This window comes from Schistosoma haematobium, chromosome 1 (assembly GCF_000699445.3).
Source record: "Schistosoma haematobium chromosome 1, whole genome shotgun sequence".
NCBI classification, from domain to species: Eukaryota; Metazoa; Platyhelminthes; class Trematoda; order Strigeidida; family Schistosomatidae; genus Schistosoma; species Schistosoma haematobium.
Genome location: NC_067196.1, coordinates 21,192,497 through 21,213,940, shown reverse-complemented (window position 1 = coordinate 21,213,940; position 21,444 = coordinate 21,192,497). Strand labels below are relative to the sequence as shown.

The window sequence follows — 21,444 nt, the reverse complement described above, 5'->3', positions numbered from 1 at the left end:
GATAGATCCTGGGCTTGAACGTCGCGGGGTGGGATCGTGGATGCGCACTGCTGAGGAATCTCATACTATAATGGAACGGTCGTCCAGTGCTTCCAGGTTTTTCATGATGGTCTAGCTTCCATTGACTCATGAATCCAATTACTAAATTACTACAATCTCTATAAAATCCTTCTGATTATTAGATAATCCTTACTTTCCAATAATTTAACGACTGAAATTTATTTTAAAATCTATCAGAAATTACCTAATTAAGTACCAATAGGAATGATAAACATAACTTTCATTTGAACTCAGAAATCGATCCATCCCCTTTTTATTCAAAACAATGATGGGAACGCATTTTGATTTTATTTATACTTAAATAAATAAGTAAACTTTTTATCATTTATGTTTCCTACCACATCTCACACATAAATATCCTTTCCTATTTACAAACATGAATTATTTTTTACAGATTACTTTCAATAGTTGTCTTGGTTACTTAAAGTAGATTAAGTAAACCGTAAAAATGTTACTTAGATTTTGTGATTAGCATGGAAATTATTCAGACAGAAGAATAAATGTGTTTTTTTTTTGAAGTTTTTATATGTACTGAAAAAAATCATGTGTCATTTATTGAGCTATTGTTTGAATAATGTAATGTATAAGGAAATGCGTAGTAGGGAGACATATAAGTCAGTTTCATTGTCAAGTACTTAATATAAATTATATATATTTGCAAACTTAGATCATAAAACCTTCAGTATACGAAATTTCTTTAAAGTATTTCGCATTTCTGACATTACACTCATCTGATCTTCTGTTCTCTTGTTCAAAACACTCCGAAAAATGTACAGAAATCAAGCTCAGAAAGTAAACAATGATTCTGTCATTTTATTTAACTCATAGTATATTCATGCTGTGATCCATACTGGTAGTAAAGTGGGTAGAGATCAAATGAAAATACAGGCAAAGAGTTAATACCAAGATCCTGGAAGAAAAGAATTATATAACTGTACTTGAATAACATTTATCAGCACATGGGATAAGAAAGATTACTGATCTTTGTAAGATAGTCTTTAGTTTCTTAAGAAAGTAAACAATTTTGATCTTAAAATACTGACCGTAAAATAATTGATTGAAAAGGATGATTAAAGTTACGTAATATTTAAAAGAAAATAGTGAATACAATTAGGAATCTTTTGATCTTTAATTATCATACACAGATTTCATACTTTGAATAACTATAGCAATAATATCATGATCTTAAGATGAAGAAAGAACTTAAACAAACGTCAAGGAGCACGCTTTTCAGAATGCAAACATGTTACCCTCCTTTATCAAAAATTACATGAAAGTACTAACAAATAATAAACATGTTGATTCTTAAAATTCCATCAAATAACTAGTTGATTGTTAAAGAAGCAAATTATTGAAAAAGAAGTACTGTGTATCAATTTAAGTTCAATGAAATCTTTTCTAATTTATTAGAAACTGAACACAGATTTAAAGACCAATTAGCTAGTATTCATTGAAATTCAATGAAACGTTTTTTTTCTTTTTACAAATCATCATAGTAATTCATGCCATCTATCTAAATATTCATTTGAAGTTCATAACAAGTACACCGACTGTTGTTTTTTGGAAGCCAAAAAATTGATTTCAATGTATGTGGTATCAAAAGAAATATTGTTCATTAATCAAAATAAAATGAACTTATTATTAGATCATTATCAGTTTTCTTCACTCTAATGATTCACCTATTTCATACATTTTCAAGTGAAGGGGAAAAAAAATAGTTAGTTGGACAATGTGATCGATGTACGTATAGCTCTTTAAGACAAAACTGAATATGTATATATTAAAATCTACATATTATTTGTAGTTCTTTTAGATTCTTTTTCAGAAAACCTAGTATGACGAACTGATATTACCGTGGAAAACTGGATAATTGTTTCATCTCATTTACAGGATTCCTGAACTTTATATACTTGCCATCTGACACAAACCCAAATCCATGGCATTTAGGCTTCTAGCCGAGTAAATTAACACAATGCCATCGCGTTAAAAGTCATTTGTTAATGTTTTTCAACCGTAGTGAATTTATAGGGATAATAGCATGATCATCTTATATTGTAGTTCACTACAACTGATCGATCTCCAAGTGGAAGCCAATATCATGATTGTCTTATCCTTTAATTGGTGATCTAATTCTGTCAATGAAGTCACATTCCGAATACCAGTCTAAGTGGGTTGACACCGTATTCACTATGCCGAGATGTTAGGTGGTTGGAAGTAGTTTACAGTAAATCATAGACCTAGATTTTATGCTAGCCGGAAGTTGTCAGAAAAGTGTACCTGTAATCTTGAGGAAATTAGTACTCCATCTGGGATACCAACGTGCGTCAACCAGTTTCAGAGATATTACGCATCATATATCCGGAGGGAATTTGTATCAATGGGAGAAAATCAAGGACCATTAGACAATTGTTCCATCTTATAGTAGAAACGTGACAGAAACTCTGAAATAATATTTTAGACAGGGATCGTGTTATAAGATAACTGAAGCTAAATATAAGAACCTTTGAGTTTCCAATCACTGGCTTCAATGCAGCCTGTATATTGAGATAGATGTAAGTCAGTGGTTTTATCCTGTGCTAGTTGATGAATTTATACATTTGAGGAATTGTAGCTGATTGCATTAAAGCAGGTGTCTATTACCTGTCATTTCTTAATAATTCTCTAGCTAATATCGGTATGTAATGAAAATTATCTTTTAAAATCTAGAATACTCTGACAATAATCGTTACTTGAAGAAATATTTATGATTAAGTCAATGTATCAATCATTGGTCTGGTGTAGACTTCGTCCAATGCGTTAATCTCATTCTTAATCACAATATACTATGTGCCATGGGAATTAGTAAACTGTTAGAACCCGAGAAACATAATCAATGGTAATTTTGGGATCCTTTTATGAACCAAACTCCGCCTGGAGTCCCTCTGGGGGCTACTGCCGGTCCCAAGCCCGGATAAAGGAGGAGGGTTGGGCATGGGGTTAGCGTCCCCATCCCGTAGAAAACTAACTCGCTAAAAGTACGCTTACCAGAAAAAATAATTCAAACCATTTTAACTCTGCCCTGGGAGTTAGAAGGTCTTCATTTAGAAGAATTATGACGCTTCATGGTGAAAGCCGAGTTCCTTCGAAAGCCACGAGGCCGATGCCCCTTCTAACAACCAGAGCAAAAATTTTTATAGGTACATGGAACGTTCGAACAATGTGGGAAACCGGGAAGACCAGTCAAATATCAATGGAAATGAGGAGATACAACTTAGCAGTACTGGGAATCAGCGAAACCCACTGGACCCAAGCTGGACAGAAAAGGCTAGCTACGGGAGAGATGCTGCTATACTCCGGTCACGAAGAGGACAATGCTCCACACACTCAGGGAGTCGCTCTTATGCTGTCCAAAGTAGCACGAAATGCACTTGTAGGATGGGAATCTCACGGATCCAGAATCATCAAAGCATCATTCGAAACAAAGAAGGAGGGGATCTTAATGAATATTATCCAATGTTATGCACCCACCAATGATAGCAACGACGAAATTAAAGATCAGTTCTACGAGCGGCTGCAGTCAATCATTGAGAAATGCCCAAGAAAGGACCTAACTATTCTGATGGGAGATCTAAATGCCAAAGTTGGAATAGACAACAATGGATATGAAGATATTATGGGACGACATGGACTGGGAGAAAGAAACGAAAATGGAGAAAGATTTGCAAATCTATGTGCATTCAACAAATTGGTCATAGGAGGCACAATATTTCCACACAAGCGTATACACAAGGCTACATGGATCTCACCGGACCACACTACAGAGAACCAAATAGATCATATTTGCATCAACAAAAAATTCCGAAGGACAATGGAAGATGTGAGAACTAGGAGAGGTGCTGACGTAGCTTCAGATCACCACCTAGTTGTAGCCAATTTAAAACTGAAGCTAAAAAAGAACTGGACAAGTGGACAAACAGCAATACAAAGGTTCAATACAGCCTTCATTCGAGATACTGACAAACTCAATGAATTCAAGATAGCTCTCAACAACAGGTTCCAAGCCTTACAAGATCTACTGAAAGAAGAAGAAACTAGTATGGAGGACAACTGGAAAGGCATCAAGGAAGCATTGACTTCAACGTGTCAAGAGGTTCTCGGTCTGAAGAAATACCATCATAATGAATGGATCTCTACAGAAACACTGGACAAGATCAAAGAAAGGAAGAACAAGAAGGCAGTAATAAACGACAGCCGAACACGAGCAGAGAAGGTCCAAGCACAAGCTGAATACATAGAAGCAAACAAACAAGTGAAGAGGAGCATTAGAGCCGACAAGAAGAAATACGTTGAAGAACTAGCAACGACGGCAGAAAAAGCTGCTAGAGAAGGAAATATGAAACAGCTTCATGATACAACGAAGAAACTAGCAGGGAAATACAGTAAACCAGAGAGGCCGGTCAAAGATAAAGAAGGCAGGAAAATCACCGAAATTCAACAACAGCGTAACAGATGGGTAGAATACTTCGAGGAACTCCTGAATAGGCCGGCTCCAATGAATCCACCGAACATCGAAGCAGCACACACAGATCTTCCTATAGATGTCAACCCACCAACTACGGAAGAAATTAGAATGGCCGTCAGACAAATCAAGAACGGGAAAGCAGCAGGACCCGACAACATACCAGCTGAAGCACTGAAATCAGACATCGAAACAACCACAAGCATGCTTTATCTTCTATTCAAAAAGATTTGGGAGGAGGAACAAGTGCCGATGGACTGGAAAGAAGGACACCTCATCAAGATTCCAAAGAAAGGAGATCTGAGCAAATGTGAAAACTACAGAGACACTACGCTACTGTCAATACCAGGGAAAGTCTTTAACAGAGTGTTGCTGAACCGGATGGAAGACGCAGTAGAAGCCCAACTTCGAGATCAACAAGCTGGATTCCGTAAGGATCGGTCGTGCACAGACCAAATTGCGACACTACGGATCATCGTCGAACAATCAGTTGAGTGGAACTCATCACTATACATCAACTTCATTGATTATGAAAAGGCATTCGACAGTGTAGATAGGAGGACATTATGGAAACTTCTTCGACACTACGGAGTTCCTGAGAAGATTGTCAATATTATCCGGAACTCATACGACGGACTACAGTGCAAAGTAGTGCATGGAGGACAGCTGACAGATGCATTCCAAGTAAGGACCGGAGTCAGACAAGGCTGTTTACTCTCTCCCTTCCTCTTTCTTCTGGTGGTCGACTGGATTATGAAGACCTCGACATCTGAAGGAAAACACGGAATACAATGGACAGCTCAGAATCAATTAGACGATTTGGACTTCGCAGATGACCTAGCCCTCCTATCACGTACACACGAACAGATGCAGATGAAGACAGCCAGTGTAGCAGCAGTCTCTGCATCAGTAGGCCTCAGCATACACAAAGGGAAAACTAAGGTCCTCAAATTCAAAGCGGAGAACAGCAATCCAATCACACTTGATGGCGAAACTCTGGAAGATGTAGAGTCCTTCACATACCTGGGAAGCATCATCGATGAACAAGGAGGATCCGATGCAGACGTAAAGGCGAGGATCGGCAAAGCAAGGGTCGCATTCCTACAATTGAAGAACATATGGAACTCAAAACAACTTTCAACTAATATCAAAGTGAGAATCTTCAATACGAACGTCAAGGCAGTTCTACTGTATGGAGCTGAAACTTGAAGAACTACAACAACCACAATCAAGAAAGTACAAGTATTTATAAATAGCTGTCTACGCAAGATACTCAACATCCATTGGCCGGATACCATCAGCAATAGCCTTCTGTGGGAGAGAACAAACCAACTTCCAGCTGAAGAAGAAATTAGGAAAAGACGATGGAAATGGATAGGACATACATTACGCAAATCGTCAAACTGCATCACGAAGCAAGCCCTAACTTGGAATCCTGAAGGGAAGCGAAAAAGAGGAAGGCCAAAGAACACATTGCGTTGGATAATAGAAGCAGATATGAAAAGGATGAATTACAACTGGACGGAGCTAGAAAGGATTGCCCAGGACAGGGTTGGATGGAGAATGCTGGTGAGCGGCCTATGCTCCTTCACGAGGAGTAACAGGCGTAAGTAAGTAAGTAAGTTTATGAACCAATCTAAACGTATATTTTTATTGTATAATTATGTTATGATGGAAAGAAAAGTCAATTTTCGATTGAATTACTCATTATAAGTTTTATTCAACATTACATCCGTTTTAATTCAACGTGATGATCATTCAGTGTAGTATTTGATATGTTTTCCCAGTATGATATTTTCTTCTGTATAATATACGATATTCTTGTATTCAGTTGACATGAACTAAGTGATTTGTTATAACTGAGTATGTGATTTAATCCTAATTATTAATCAAAATGGGTGTAAAAGCAATATATAAACCAGTGTATTTTAGACTATTTTGATTCGTCGTCGTCAAAGTGTTTTGAGGCTAATAAATCTTCACTTATACCAGTCTTGTATTCTTACTTTCGCATCGTGGGAATTGCCGAGGTCCCTCGTTCCCAGTATAGGTGATCAGCGTTTTTTTCCGGCACAGCATTCTGCGAAGACCGAACATAACATAAACATTATTCACATAATTATCAGAAAGGGGATTTCGTGGATATTATAGTAATTTTATTAGTTCAATTCATGAGTCAATTAAAGATAGACAACTATGGAAAACCTGGAAGCCCTGGACAACCATGCCATCCTAGTATGGGATTCCTCAACAGTGAGCATTCATTGTCCCACCCGTGAGATTCAAACCCAGGATCTATCAGCCTGATGTGTGAACGCTTAAACTAAAGACCACTAAGCCGGCATCCAACAGTGTTAATGACTAACTTCAACCAATCCATGAAATTGCAGACAGGATCGTGGATATGCACTGCTGAGGAGTTCAATACTATAACAAAACGATCATCTAGTGCTTTCAAGTTTTCTATGGTGGTCTAGCTTTAATTAACTTATGAATTTCAACTATTAAAATTATTCACATAAGCTATAAATTATTCTTTTGTGAAATTTTTTGTTGTTGATATAATCAATTATTATCTATCTTCGTACTTTGTTTTATTCATTAAGAAAATCAAATGACTCATTTTATAACAAAAAGTAAACTAAGTTACACCCACTCCAATCAATCAATAAATAGAAAGAAAAAAACACTATTATTTATTGAACTTATAAAATGATCTAAACACACATATTAGATCTACTCTGATTGCAATTGTTTCTATATGAAATAGATATATTGATTTCATGAAAGAAATCAATCAATCAATCAATAGAATATCAATATAATAATCATGTTCTATATCATAATACATTTATATTTATATTCATTTGTATAAAATAGAATGTTGATTTAGCCAATAGTTTATTTAATTTATTTCTTATGAAATAACATCAGATCTTAAATGAGTCAGAATCATTTAAAGTATCATTCAAGGTCATTGAGGAGTAAGTAAATATTCACTATATTTTAACATTATTATCTAATATGTTTATTTTAATTATGTTAAGATAAAAATTATTTTAAACAAAATATTAATTTTATAAAATTCTAAATTTTATAAAGTTTGAAAATGAATTATTTATCATTTTAACTTGTACTAAATAATAAATAAAACTTTTAATAGATGAGTAAAGATGGATAGTGGTTAGCAGTAGAATCCAGGACGTTCGTTTCAACTTATTTGCGACTCGTAAGCTTTATGTATCTGCATCACAGAGTTGATGTTTACTCCGTGACTTGAACCCAGTAATGTTCGCTTCAAACGTTATCGTGTTATCCACATAGCTATTGAGTCCTGATAGTCACTTGCTTGTACAATGGGGTGAAGTTTAATTCATTTGATATTGTTTTACTTGAATCTTTCCATTGATGTTTAGGACTCAGTAGCTAAGTGGATAGTGCGATGGCGTTCGAAGTGAACGCTATTGGGTTTGAGTCCCGGAGTGAATATCAACTCTGAGATTCAGGTACACCCAGCTGACGAGTCCCAAATAGAACGAAACGTGCGTCCTGGATTCCACTGCTAGCCACTATCCATCTTTGTTTATAATTCTTGTAAATTAAGGCAATATCGAGGCAATACAAACAGAATGCACATATGCCAACATGAGACTGATGAATTGCAGTCCTAAACATCAATGGAAAGATTCAAGTAAAACAATACCAAGTGAATTTTAGTAGATGAATTCATAGGTCCATTGAAGCTAGACCATCATGAGAAACTTAGAAGCACTGGATGGCTGTTTTGTTCAAGTATGAGACTTCTCAGCAGTGCCCATCCATGATCCCTCCTCGCGAGATTCAAATCAAAGAATCATCGGTCTAGATGTCAAGCACTCGCGCGGGAGACTGAAGGCCCTGGGTTCGAATCCTGCGAGCGGGATCGTGGATGCGCACTGTTGAGGAGTCCCACAATAGGACGAAATGGCCATTCAATGCTTCCAGCTTTTCAATAATGGTCTAACATCAATCGGTTCATGATCTCAATCTAAATACTGTTTCTTCTAGAATGAAGTAAATGTGTAGTTTATTATATCTTGAAACTTTTCCAGAGATTAAATTGATCCGTTCGACTTTTAATGTTTTATATTTTCACCATGTTCTACATTTAATTGATACTGACATATTTTTTAAGTCAGTTTAGATCTAAGTTTTTAATAAATGGAAGTAGATTCATCTGTATATCATTATAAAATTATATACACATTCGTCTTGTAACTAATTTGTATTATTTAGAATTCAGCAGAATATTTTATTTTGTAAAAGACAGCAATATTAAAAAATCTTGGAATTTAGGTGTCAGGAAAATAAAATTTGTGATGAAGCATCAAAATTAAAAAAAAAAGTAAACTGTTCAGTTCTAAGTTGAGGGCCTTAATTTTAGAGTGGATTAAAAGATGTGAAGGTTTTGGGTACTACTGTTTAATGAATGTAAGATGCTTATAATTCAAAGGATCTTTACTATAACCAAATATTAGTTCAATTTATCATGGATATGATAACCAGCTTTAAAGATCACTTTGTAGATTTTTAAATGTTTACGAGAAGTAAAATTGATTAACTGGCTTGAAGTTCTATGATTTATTACGTTTATTGTATATTGAACAATTCGATCTAAAAATCTGTAAAATTATAGAAAAAAAAATTAAGAATAGGATTTCACTTTCCTGAAAACAGTTTTCATTACAGATTGATAAAACCTATATGACCATTTAAAGTTACAATGAAGTGAACATCTATTTTAGTCTAGTTTTAGACTTCTCGACATACTGTATTAACATCCTAGCATATGAGTTCAAACCCAGAATCTTGTTACTTCACATCAAATATGCTATTTTCAGACCATTTGTTAGAAATCCAATATCCCATATTTAGACTTCTGTCGTTCCACAGTATAGCCTGACAACTATCTATTGTCATAGATGAATGCTTCGATTTTACTATTGTTGGATTTCATTAGTCATATATTAAGCTAAAATATCTTTAGGGATTTACCTTGAATTTACTAATTACTGAAGACATAATCATTATTCTCATTAGCGATTTTGAATGACCTATTCAATTTTCAAGTACTTTTCATCACAGATTGACGTCATTTAAAAACTGGTGAAAATTAGATGGAACTAAACAACTGTTATGCACTAGCTTTAAACTCTTAATATAAACGGATTCAATCGATTTGATTTAATCTCCATCAGTTACTAAACTAAATAGTCTGTGACTTTTGAACTGTCTATCCACTTCTCTTTTTCAATAAAATTAGTTTTATAGAACAAGTTTGTTGTTAAATGTTAATTTTACTAGTAATGTGACATCCACAATAAATGTGCATTTCGTCATTTACTCACTTATTCAGTCATATATCACGGAAATGTTTAATACTGTCTCTCATATTTAAAGTATGCGGTCAAGAAATAAAGTCAATCACTTTGGTTTACAGCCATCTCAACGCAAAGAAAAACAAGTGCTTTTCACTATGTCAATAAAATCGGTAGTAATAACATATAGTGCTTATTTTTAAAATACCAGGTAATCCAAATAACGAAAATAGCAATTAGTAGTAATAGTAATCAATAATCCGCATACCTCTTAGATAAATCATAAAGTAACTAGTGTGCAAAGAAATTATTATCGGGCTTCTGTGTAAGCGCTTGCTTATTAGACCATAAACCTTGAGTTAGATCCCCTGTGATGGGCTCATGAATGTGCACTGTTAAACAGTTCTAAACTATGATAAAACAACTATCCAGTGCCTCCTAGTTTTTAGTGATAGTTTGACTAAGATCAATCTGTTGTGTAAACTATGAAAATATGAGGAAATGTTGGGACAGTACGTTCATATAAATATATATGTATATATCCTTATGTGTACGTTTAGATGTACACATTGAAGGAGAAAACTAGAGACACAATTGCAAGATGATAGAAGGTGGTCGTAAAAATAATAACAACAATAATGTATATTAATAAATTGATTTCATTCTCCCGAGAAACTGGTATCAGCCAATTGATTTCTTTGCACTTACATTTTGATGTTAAGAAAGAATTATGAAAATCATTCAAAAGAAACGATTGATTAAACACCGATTTTATTTCGCGATATGATCACCGATGATGATTTATATAATATAAACCGAATTAAGAATATTATTAAAAAGTTATGTAAAAGGAAAATGTTTTCTTTTTGAAAGCATATTGTATGTTTTGTTTAGTTGTAATACTGAATTCTGAATATTAAAATTACTTATCTACTTGACGACTGGTTGTCTGTAATATTTTTCCAGTATTCAAATTCAAATCAAGCGTTCTTATGTCAAGTAGTATAAAGTGGATGTTCTACAAAATGAACGCATATCGGTAGAGCCCAAAATTACAAGGGTGGTTTAATAATGTAACAAAATGATACTACTAATATATGTACTGTCATATAATAAATAATGAATCAGAGTCATTAAGTCTATATAATAAGGTAATGTATATATTATATACATGTTAATCAGATTTTTATAACACGTTTTAATGTCTAAATTTGCAAATTCGAATGGTGTACGATTCCATTTATATAGTTTGTATGAAGCTTTAACAGATATATGTAGTATCATTTTGAACTTTACACAAGTAAATCATTGTAAACTGCATGCATATATGACTATATACGACTATACAGTTTATGAATTATTAACATTGTCTTCCTGGAAATGTTCAACAAGCTAAATTAAACTGTCAGACTCATAAAAAAGGAGTCTGATATTTTGTAGAGTTTGTTATAGTTATCAAGATCATTAAACTAACTCAATTTCATTGAATAAAAATAGAGAGAATTCAGGGAAGAAAAAAAAATTTTTTTTGATGAAATTATTTACTTAATTATCAGTATAGTGGTTGTGGAGATTGTTAAGTTTCTGATTGAGATCATGAACCGATTGATGTTAGACCACCATTGAAAACCTGGAAGCACTGGACGGCCGTTTCGTCCTATTGTGGGACTCCTCAGCAGTGTGCATCCACGATCCCTCACTGCTCACTGCTGAGGAGTCCCACAATAGGACGAAACGGCCGTCCAGTGCTTCCAGGTTATTTACTTAAGTTGTACATTCGTATTTATAATTGTATGGTAAATATATTTCGATTGAAGTATAGAAACGATTACATAATAAAGTGATTCAATAATCCACTTATCAAATGAGGTTACGTAATGATATAATATTTATCATACAACTGTAAATACTAATGTATAGATTATGTAAATAATTTATTATTATTAAGGTCACTTGATTATATTTATACCACACATGATTGAAATTATTTACCCAGATCTTGTTACATCTTCAAGACAATTTATTTTAATTTGTGTAACTTCAGAAAAATATTTTAAATCGATATTTGAAATTCACAGGTTATCAGATCTAGTTCTTGGGGTTTTTCCTTACAATTCAAGAATTGTTTTTTTTATTGAAATCATGAGTCAATTGAAGCTAGACCACCATGGAAACCTGGAAGCACTGGACGGCCGTTTCGTCCTAGTATGGGACTCCTCAGCAGTGCGCATCCACGACCCCGCACCCCGCGAGATTCGAACCCAGGACCTACCAGGTTTTCCATCGTGGTCTAGCTTCAATTGACTTATGATTTCAATCAAAAACTTAACAAACTCCACAACACCTAAACTGATAATTGTTTTTTAATCATTTCCATCGTTATAGCTCTTATCAATCATTGATTCCATGGTACATGATTTATTAGTTAAGTATAGAGATGAAGGAACAGCATGATTTATAATGATCAATTACTAAGTATTAACTATTATTACTACTAGATGTTTAAATGTATTTCATTCATTTTACATTAGTGTCAAAACTCACAATCTTTATATCAATACCCAATTGTTTGAGAATCAATTCTAAGCTAGAATCCCGTTCATTATGATTATCCAACATAAGAAATAAAACATTTTAAAGTGATATATATATATATATATATATATATATAATATACTTCATTATTCTAAAATTTCCGTTTTGCTTTTAAAAAAGAAATATATTTTCATTAAATGATACTTGTATTTAGAACGTTTCTTCTATGAACTAATTCAGACTAATCTACAAGACCATAGGTAATAATGGATAGGGATGAAACTTATAAATACCTGTTTACATACAATTATGCTGTAAATCAAATAAAAAGAATAAAGGAAGTTATAATGTTGAATTTAATTAAAAACTGGTTAGAATTTCTAAATTTTATTAAACATTAACATTCTCCATAGTTATAACTAAGTTCTTATTGTATACTGAAACTGTAGAATATTTTATACTTGATATTAATCAATAATTAGTATATATTGCCATTATGATTTACATTATCAGTTAATTGAATGAGACCAATAGATTCTGGGTTCGAATCCTGAGAGATGGAGTCGTGAATGCTCACTGTTGAGGAATCCCATAGTAGGACGAAACAGCCGTCCGGTGCTTCCAGGTTTCCCATAGTGGTCTAGCTTCAATTAACTCATGATCTCAACTACTGAATGGACTATATTTATGCTAACGAATGTGTATATAAATTAAGTGATTATTAACAAAGTTTATCGTATAGTGATAGTATTTAAATAATGTCTAAAAAATAGCTAAGGTTGCCTACAACCTCCACTTAGTATGCTGTATCCAGTGCTTTTGATGATTTTTCTATTCATTTAGTAGGTTAATGCTATGTATCTGAGTGTAGTTTTCTATATTTGTGTTTATATTTTGTTTGTTGGGCTACACTATATTGTATATGTCCTTGCAGATCTCCGATAAAGTAATTTTTATGGAGCATTTGCTAGCCAGAAATGAGGATATTTTATAGATCTGGGCCTTACAATAACTAGATATTGATTTCAACGGTAAGACTGTTGAAACTAAATCACACTCCTAATGAAATCATATTCAGTACAGGGATAGAATTCCAAATAAAACGTTGACCATTTATCTCATATTCATTAATTTTATAAAGAGGATGCTTTGTGAAGTCAATAAGCTTCATGGAATTGTTGAGAAATGGATTGTTGCCTGAAAGAGAGAGAAAATGACACCTTATGAACGGAATGATACAAGAATTTAACAAATAAGTATCTAGTAACTATCTAATGAACACGTATATTAATAAGCAAACTATTTCAGATCTTAAAATTTTGGTCAGATCGTATGGTTGTCCTACTTAGATTTGATATATATGCTTGAGTTCGACGTAGTACTTGAATGAGAAGGCTAAGAACAACTGGGACACAGCATTGGCAAACTGAACCTATTATATAAACAATTCATTGATATATATATCCCTCAGATATTTGAATCAAGCCTTGATGAACTACACGAACGGTTTCAGTGAGTAACATGTGCTTTTTCATCTTTCTCACAGACATTTCGACCCTGAAATAATATACGTCCACATATGCATGATATATTTGGGTTCGCCCATCCTATCAAACTAGGGTTGAAATACCTCTTTTAATGAAATGTCGTCATGTCACCAAATAAAAATTTTTAAACATAAGACTACCCATCAGCACGAGATAATTCTCGTGTTACTATGGGAATTTACTTAAGTTAAATATATGCAATATTAGATTTGAACTTAGTAACTTAAGCATTACAAACTTTCATTGCAATCAGATTGTTCTATTTCCGATCCCTGAATCTCTGTATTCTTATATTAGAATAAAGTGAAAACTTATATCTAACTGACTCTTCGGTTCATATCAGCCTCTGGACTAAATTAGATTTCACTGTATAAAAATGATTGTTTGATGTGTATGTATGTATCTTCACATATAGAATGATGACTCTTCAACATCTGTGTATACCAGTTACGTTTGAGCACTGTTTATTTATTTAGAAATAGTCTACAGTCATCAGGAGGCACTCCTCTGCTGAACACCGAGGAGCCTATTAGAAACGTTAAAAAAGTTTAATCATCATATAAATACATACAAAACTTAAAAGTCTCTTCATTTCGAAGTTATATGTTTTGTTGCTAATCGATAAACTGTAAGTTGTTATAAAGTTATTTTTAGATTGTTATCATACTATGTAACTATATTTAACATTATTCACACTTCTCATCATCATTATCAATTATAACTTATCTTTGTTTCTTTTTTTTCACAATAAATAATAAAATAGGCTACAATTAAACAAAAACATAAATAACTGATGATTTTTGAAAGTGAAGACAACAGGAATGCAAAAAGCGATAATCCATCTAGAAAACATTCAATTTCAATTTTATCGCCTTCAACATCTTCAATTGAATTGACAGGACATAATCAAAATAATAATAATAGTAGCAGTGTTATTAATAGAATGACAAATCATTCAAAATTTGATAATTTATCATCTGAATATAATCCAAGTCATAATAGATGGTCACCAGAACATTTTAATAATAATAATAGTAATAAAGCAAATAATTCAAATCGGCATACACCTAATAAATATCTCACAATCAATCCATATTACAATATGGAGGATTCCAATGCATCTTCTTCTAATGAAACAAAAATTCAAATATTGAAATCGATTGATAATGATGGTGTCGGTAGTGGTTTTACTAGTTGTACCAGTGGTAATATAGGTCACATTGGAGTTATTTCAACTAATCTTAGTAATGATAATAATAATAATACTATTGCTACTTCAATTACCAATAATACTCCCAGTAGTAATAACAATTTTGATATCGATTGTTTTCATTATCCGTTACGTGAAGCAATGAATCAGGATTTAATTGATTTACTACGATCACAAATATCAAAATTATTAGAGGAAAATGAAAAGCTTGTGTCACGAATTGACGATTATCGACAAAAGATAGCATTTATTGAACGCGTAAGTAATATATACGTGTATACATATAAACGAATTCAGTTTATTTTTTGTTTGCCACTGAGAACTTAGATTGAAAGTGGTATTTGATAATTGTGATTTCCTGTCGTAAAGCAATTAGCTACCAACTGTTTAAAAGTTCACATTTCATCAAGATAAAGACATTAGAACGAAAAATATTCTCTGATCGAGATCATGAATCGATCGATGTTCGATCACCGTTGAAACCTGGATGCTGGCTAAGTCATCTAGAGGTTAAGCATTTGCGCTCGACATCGAAAGTCCTAGGTCCATATGCCGTGTGCGGGATCGTACATGCGCACTGATGAGTAATCCCGTACTAAAATGAAATGGCCATCCAATGCTTCCAGGTTTTTCAACGGTGGTCTAACACCGATTGATGCATGATTTCAGTCAAAAACGTAACAATCTTTCCAACCCTATACTGAAAAAATATTCTATTTCCATAAATTATCATCAGGTTCCAAATTAATAAAAAAAGACAAAAGAAATTTTCTAGCAAATCCAGCTTTAACTATCGAATTGATGAATTAAAGATTGTTTGTAAATGTTGGAATATTTACATAAGAATTATTATTAAAATGAATACAGATAATTTAGCGTAACAGAAATAATAAATAACTCAAATACATGGCTACATAATGTTTGTGAAGATAATCTTGACAACAATATAATTAAATAGTACACTAGATACCTTACAGAAGGTAATACCCCAAAGACAAATAAAGAAGAAGGATATGATGGTTGGTAGGAACTGAATGTCTGATGATGAGGAAAGACTGAGAAACGTGTGACTACTAGGCTGAACGTCTAGAGGAGGTGAAGCATCTCACGTTAGTCTGTTCTGTGATATGGCCATGATACATGACCAAGCGTCTTTAATTAATATTATTTATCAAAACTAATAGGTTCAGGATCAACGACGGATGTTTACAAAATCATTCACACCAATTAAATCAGATAAATTTATTTTAAACAAAAAATATTGAAGGGTAGAGTATAGGTACAGGAGGTGTACCTATTCGACTCTATTGTCAAGAGAAATACTGATTAATTATTCTCAGATAGGAAACGAATCAGAACCTGGTTCTTCTGAATGCACTACTCTGGTTTTTTATCCTTCCTGTAAATCGTTCCCATAGTTTAAAAGATTTGGATTGCAACCGTCTATGATGAATTATTGGGAATGATTGATTAGTGTCAGCTTGAGGATCCATCTGAACTGGATGCTCTGATATAGAACTATTGATATTATTACCTAAGCATTTGCCTTCAAATTGGTTTATATTCCTTGGTTATTAATTCAAACCAAAAATTGTTGAACTTGATAAGAACTTATCAAAGAGAATATTTTTCTTTTACAAAACCTGATAATAATTGACCAACTACCCTGCCATTTAATAAGTTAACCATGTTTCATCAAATGAATTACTATTATGGTCTAAAAATCAATCGGGTTTGATTGTACATTGTTTCTTAAAGAAATCTTTTACTCGACACAGTATAAACTTTGGTATTGTAATAAGTAGACAAAGAATATGAAGATGGAGATGATCAGAACTATATGATATATTCGCGCAATACATTTCAAACAATCTAATCACGCATATACTTGTTAAGAACATTTCTGTATAAAAGCAAAAAGGTCAACTAGACAAATGTAAGTAAGTGGAGACAAAGATAATATAGAAAATAATATGAAAACAATGTGAAATTCACTGCGCTGGATAATAAATTGTTCTCGTCTGAAACCTACCCTGGTAATAATAGTTTATTATCCTGAGTGGTGAATTTCACATTGTTCTTCACATTAATTTCTTTATTATTTTTGTTTCGTACCTACATTTATGTAGTTGACCTTTTTGTTTTTATACAAGAATGTTCTTAACAAGTATATATATGATCAGATTGTTCAAAATGTATTACACTAATATATCACGTAGTTATGATAATCTCCTTCTTCCGATTACAATACAAACTATTGTTCACTTTCTAAACTTTTTAATACATCAGCACAAAATCAAATAAGCAGTCACAAACACTTGGTTTTAAGCATTTATTCAGATACATAACTCACATAATTACCAATGTGAAATACAAGACTAGACAGCATTTCTATCTATAAATCTCAATAGGTACCTAATTAGTGCATTTTTACTATAAAAACTAAATAATCAATTAGTAATTAATCATGTATTTTTTTATGTGTAAAAGTTATGACAATAATTTCTGATTAGTGAGATATTTTTTGTGAGGTAAGGTTGTTGACTTCACCTCCTAACTCTTCTTCTTTATTCTGCCCTAGTCTAAAAGGCTCATCAGATGGAGTCATAGCAATACATGGAAAAGTATAGCATACAACTAAGGCTGCATAAAAATTCAATTAAACAGTTGTTTAGTAAATAAATAGAATAGATTGATTCACTCAAGTGATAACTACCGAGGTTTCATATATTCTCCATTCATATTAATTCTAACTTTTAAAGAGCATCAGATCGATACTTATAGACCATAAATACCCTAAATTTGTGATCTTGAGCTATTGACTCTTTTAACTTGTTCTTTTAACTCTACATATTCATTACTCGATACATTTTAGATTGATTTGTCTTTGAATTCGGATAATAACTTAAGGTATTAGCAATGTTATGAAATGATGACATAATTTCTGCCGTAGTCTATCGTGTGTTTCTATCAAAATCGAAGATTGAATCTGAAAGTTGTTAAGTGTACTTCAAAATGTATTTCATGTTTATCGTTTGACAGTGATTGGTATGAAATTGTTTTTCACCATGACATGAAGGTAGAAGAAGTACATATTTATAAATACTTTCAAATATTTTTTTTCAATCTCAACTCTTAGGATTACACAGTGAAACGTTTGCCAGGTTTAATTTTCCAGTTGAAATAACAGAATGTCTATTCATTTACCCAAGAGAATAGTTTATTTAAAGTCTGTTAAGAAATAGAGTGAGTGTATGTAAGGTTCATTGATTTGTCCAACTCACAAAAATCTGTTAATGAGCTAATGTTAACTACTTTGTTTGAATGTACGAATAACTTTTGTTAATACTACTTGTCATCAGTAAGTAGTATATTATATTCTGTTAGTTCTTTACATCTGTATCAAATAGTATTGTGAACAGACTAATAATATTGATAATGATAAACAATATGACTCGTTTTTTTAAAATTTAGTTATTAATTTCTCATCATACATTGAAGTTTCTTGTAATCTTTTTATAAGTAAGGACTTCAGTGTTTACTGTCGAGCTGTAAAGCATAAACTTTCTAAATTCTGCTAATTATTAGCATTGTTAGAATGAATTTTAATGATAAAATCGACTCTTTTCAGTTTGTACTGATATTTCTAAGCATTTAGTAATCCTGCTAAATGTTACGTGTATTTTTAACAAAATTGATTATTTAAAATTCATAGTGATTCGTTTGATAGATATCTTTGCATAGATCACTGAACTATGTAAGTAATTAACTGAGATGATGGAGAAAATTTGTAGCTCAGGTGGATGATTTTGATGGAGTATTGCTCTCTGAGCTGGATGGTTTGGTCGTGGAGCTTTCATTGTTCTTCTGAACGACATTATCAGAGCAAACTTCAGGTAGAAGTGAAGTGTTCGAATTTCTGCACATGTGGTTCACAAATTGTCCTGTAGACCTCAATGTTGATTGGTTTTTGTTGACTTTAAACCTGCATACTCATTGGTCTACAAATCAAAAGTTCGCGCGAGTCCGAAGGTCCCGAGTTTAAGTCCCACGTGCGGGATCGTGGATGCTCACTACTGAGGAGTCTCATACAAGGACAAAACTACCGTTCAGTGCTTTCAGGTTTTAAATGATGGCCTAACATTGATTAGTTCATGATTTCAATGAAACTCGACGATGTCCACAACTCTATACTGATAATTAGTTATACGTTGAATAGCTTGAAAAAAGTTGCCATGTTGGGCATAAATAGTTTGTAGTACGACAATGCATGAATTAACCAAAGTGTTTATAATTAACAATAGTTAAGCAAGCTAAAATGCAATATATCATTTGTATACACGCTACAGTTTTTGAGTAATTCATTTGATAAAAATAATGGCCATGGTAAAGAAAGTGGCCGAATATAATTCTTATAGACACAAAGGTTACATTTATAAATTCCTTAGATCGTCCATATGTATATCAGAGAAGTCGTGAAGTAAATTACAAGCCGAATAGGATTCAGTGGATAACTTTAGAAGCCAAATAATTGTAATTTCAGTGTCTACTTTTGACTAGATAGAGAAGATTTCTGTTTGTTATTATTTTTGTCTGTCTTTTACGAGTTGAAAGTCCCCAACAGAAGTACATCTAAAGTATATGGCTCTACAGGAATAGTTATACTGGGAAATACATAAAGAACTGGCTTTAGAAAACTGTCCACATTTATCAGTATGGGGTTGTGGGGGCTATCAAGTTTTTGATTGAGATCATGAACCGATTGATGTTAGACCACCACTGAGAATCTGGAAGCACTGGACGGCCGTTTAGTCCTATTGTAGGACTCCTCAGCAGTGCACACCTACGATCCCGCTCGCGAGGTTCGAACCCAGGTCCCTCGGTCTCGAGTGCGAACGCTTAACCTCTAGACCACTGAGCTGGCATCCAACAGCGTTAATACCTGATCTGAACTACATTTATTTGGTGAATTCACTTGATCAATAATTTTGTGTATGAAGAAAGGAATATACCCAATTATTGTTTACAATCTAGTAATTATTATTAATAGTAATAATCTAAAAATCTTACATTTGATTCCTCTATATTTTTACATTTTTAATGGTCAGAGATTGAATAGCAAGTACTTGACATTTGAATTTAATTAATTTTCCTTTTCTACCTCTTTCTTTTCATTTATTCATTTTTCGTTTTGGAATGACACATCCATATATCTTAATGTGAAAGAAACAGGTTTTTATCTAATTAGGAATAATAATTATACCTATAACACCATAAATGAATCAAAATAAAACATACTTTCACCATTAAATTATATTTTCATGTCTCATTAATTAATTAAGTAATTAATTATATATCAATTAAAAATTGTTTTCATAGATGAAACACACAAAATAATTCATAACTTGTTATGTCCTGATAAGAATAATGAATGGTAGCTTTTGGGATCCATTTGTGGACCAATACTATGCGTACATTTTTTGGTATAATTGTTAAATAACTAAACTGTTCATATTCGTGTCCCTCTTATTATGAGCTTTATTTTAACCTATGAACTATTACTATACGCTTTACCATTCTTGAATTATGCCCTATCTATTAATTACTACCTTTCACACTCACAGCCACTTTTGGCTAAATCCTGTGCAATTATTGTTTCCTATTTTATGATACGATGTGGTCTGTTTGGTTGGTATGTTTGAAATAAATGATTCATATTGCAGAGGCTGAGATTGGTGTTCTGAACTTAACTGGTTGGTCTAAGTCAGGCAACAAGAACGATAAGTACTCTAGACTGCTCCTCATTGGTCCGATCGATAATTCATTGCTCTCTAATTGGTTGTATCATTACGTCATACATTAGCAGGGCACACAGGTCACAAGTTATAACATAACTATCATTTATAAACCATAAAATTAATCAATAATCTATACCGTTTCATCATAGAAACTAATTTATCAGTTAAACATATTTGATAATGTTCTGGATAAATTTGAAAAAAAAATTATTTCAAGAATCATAAATTTCCATGGTAATGTTATCTTTATTTGAAATTTTCTAAAGTAAAATCATTTTAAATATGTGTATTTATGACTTAAAGATTACAAGTAATAAGGTATAATGTACAAATATGTACAAATACGTTATCTTGAATTTGAAGAAGAAAAAAATTTATCACATTCATTTGTAATTTGCATTTCGAAAGTGATATATTCAATGATAATTTGTTGATTAAT

General features: G+C 32.7%; 2 protein-coding genes across 2 annotated transcripts in view; one reads left to right on the top strand and one right to left on the bottom strand.

Moving 5' to 3' along the window:
* MS3_00004779 (uncharacterized protein) overlaps window positions 1-21,444 on the top strand; it is a 71,854-nt gene that overhangs the window by 16,129 nt on the left and 34,281 nt on the right. Inside the window, exon 2 of the mRNA XM_051212749.1 lies at window positions 14,761-15,465. Within this exon, the coding sequence (XP_051073389.1) occupies window positions 14,791-15,465 (675 nt within the window). The 5' untranslated portion in view covers window positions 14,761-14,790. The remainder of the gene's footprint in view (window positions 1-14,760; window positions 15,466-21,444) is intronic.
* Window positions 12,663-21,444, bottom strand: part of MS3_00004756 (uncharacterized protein) — a 143,105-nt gene continuing 134,323 nt past the window's right edge. The window contains exon 23 of the mRNA XM_051212722.1: window positions 12,663-13,647. The gene's annotated coding sequence lies outside the window, so the exon portion shown is untranslated. The remainder of the gene's footprint in view (window positions 13,648-21,444) is intronic.